Genomic DNA, 1421 nt, shown 5'->3' with positions numbered 1-1421 from the left:
GATGTGCCCAGTCATCCTCAGTGATACTGACAGCTTGTAAAAGAGCATTTATATACAGAGACAGAAATACTGACCAGCGTCTTCCTGGCCTTCATCAGGGTCACAGTGATCCCGTTCACAGTCACGTAGAGTTTTCTCAGGTAGGACAAGCCTGGCATTCCTCTCTCCTCATTCTTCCCCTCCACCGAGAACCAGGGACCTGCACAGGAAGCATACACACAGGTCACTGTCTGCAACATGCAACAACTAGGTTTCTTAAAAAGTGGGACTGAACTACTTGGGGGTAAAAATCAAAATGAAAATCTTCTGCCAGATAAGGATTCAATTTGCAATTTTTAGCTAAAGTTCAATATTCAGATAGAGATGAAACATCTCATGGAGAATTAGAACATGAGACACCGTCAAAACTGCTCTATATTCTTATGGAAAGATGAAAATATGGATATGAATTGCCAGCAAGTGTTTTCCTTTTAATAAGCATGGAACAGTCAAACAAAGAAAGTTAAAGTTATAATTCCAATAATAACTACAGAGACATTTTTCTACAAATCTCTTAAAATATCAAATGTATCACCAGGCTTGATGCGTGTGCAAAGTTTGGTGAGTTTTTGAGTATGGGAAGGTCACCAAAAAAGCAATTTGCAATAATAATACTATTAATAATAATAATAATAATAATAATAATTACTTCAGTTTCTATAGCGCCTTAGCCAGCTGCCGTTAGTAGGAACTTGGGTCCTAAACATCAGTACTTTAGTGTAAACTGAAATGTCTGATAGGTCTCAGTTCAATACCAGCATCTACATATTATACCTTCTACGGTCATGTTAAATGATATAGTTAGATATAATAATAAAAAATGTTACACCAAACATCTAACTAAATTTTAACATTCAACTAATCATGGTCTTCACGATTGGCTAATCACATTCTTTCAAATCTCGATTTGGATTTGATAACGATTATTCGTTCAGCCCTGTTAAACAGCATGTACATGTAAATGTAAATGTATCCCATGACACATGTGGTGAAACATTCCGATCAGGATAGTTTTGTGGTTCAAATCCTATCATTTACAGGCTTGACCCCTGGGAGTAGATTCTGAAAGCAGTGGCGAGATCTCAGGAGAACAAAGCGACACAAAGTGGGGTTCTGTTCACAATGTTCACAAGTAAGTAAGATGCAAAAGAGTCAGGAGAGGAGGAAGGATTGTCCCAAGGTTTGTTCACACAGATAGGAAAACAGTGTTGCAATTTAGGATACAGATAAAACGGATGAGAGAAACTTTCCTCTTCTCACAGAATGGAATGTAATATTATACACAACACACGTTCAAAAGCAATTTTTGCAAACACAAGAACATTTCTCATGGAAATATGGCTTCATATGACTTGGACTAATGGCAACTATGATTGTTTTAA

General features: G+C 36.9%; 1 protein-coding gene across 1 annotated transcript in view; it reads right to left on the bottom strand.

The window, feature by feature from the left end:
• The window catches only part of zanl (zonadhesin, like), a 67636-nt gene that overhangs the window by 53740 nt on the left and 12475 nt on the right, over positions 1 to 1421 (bottom strand). The window contains exon 21 of the mRNA XM_032544407.1: positions 75 to 199. Coding sequence (XP_032400298.1) covers positions 75 to 199 — 125 coding nt within the window. The remainder of the gene's footprint in view (positions 1 to 74; positions 200 to 1421) is intronic.

Source organism: Etheostoma spectabile, chromosome 19 (assembly GCF_008692095.1).
Source record: "Etheostoma spectabile isolate EspeVRDwgs_2016 chromosome 19, UIUC_Espe_1.0, whole genome shotgun sequence".
NCBI lineage: Eukaryota > Metazoa > Chordata > Actinopteri > Perciformes > Percidae > Etheostoma > Etheostoma spectabile.
This window is presented reverse-complemented; position numbering and strand designations above follow the sequence as displayed.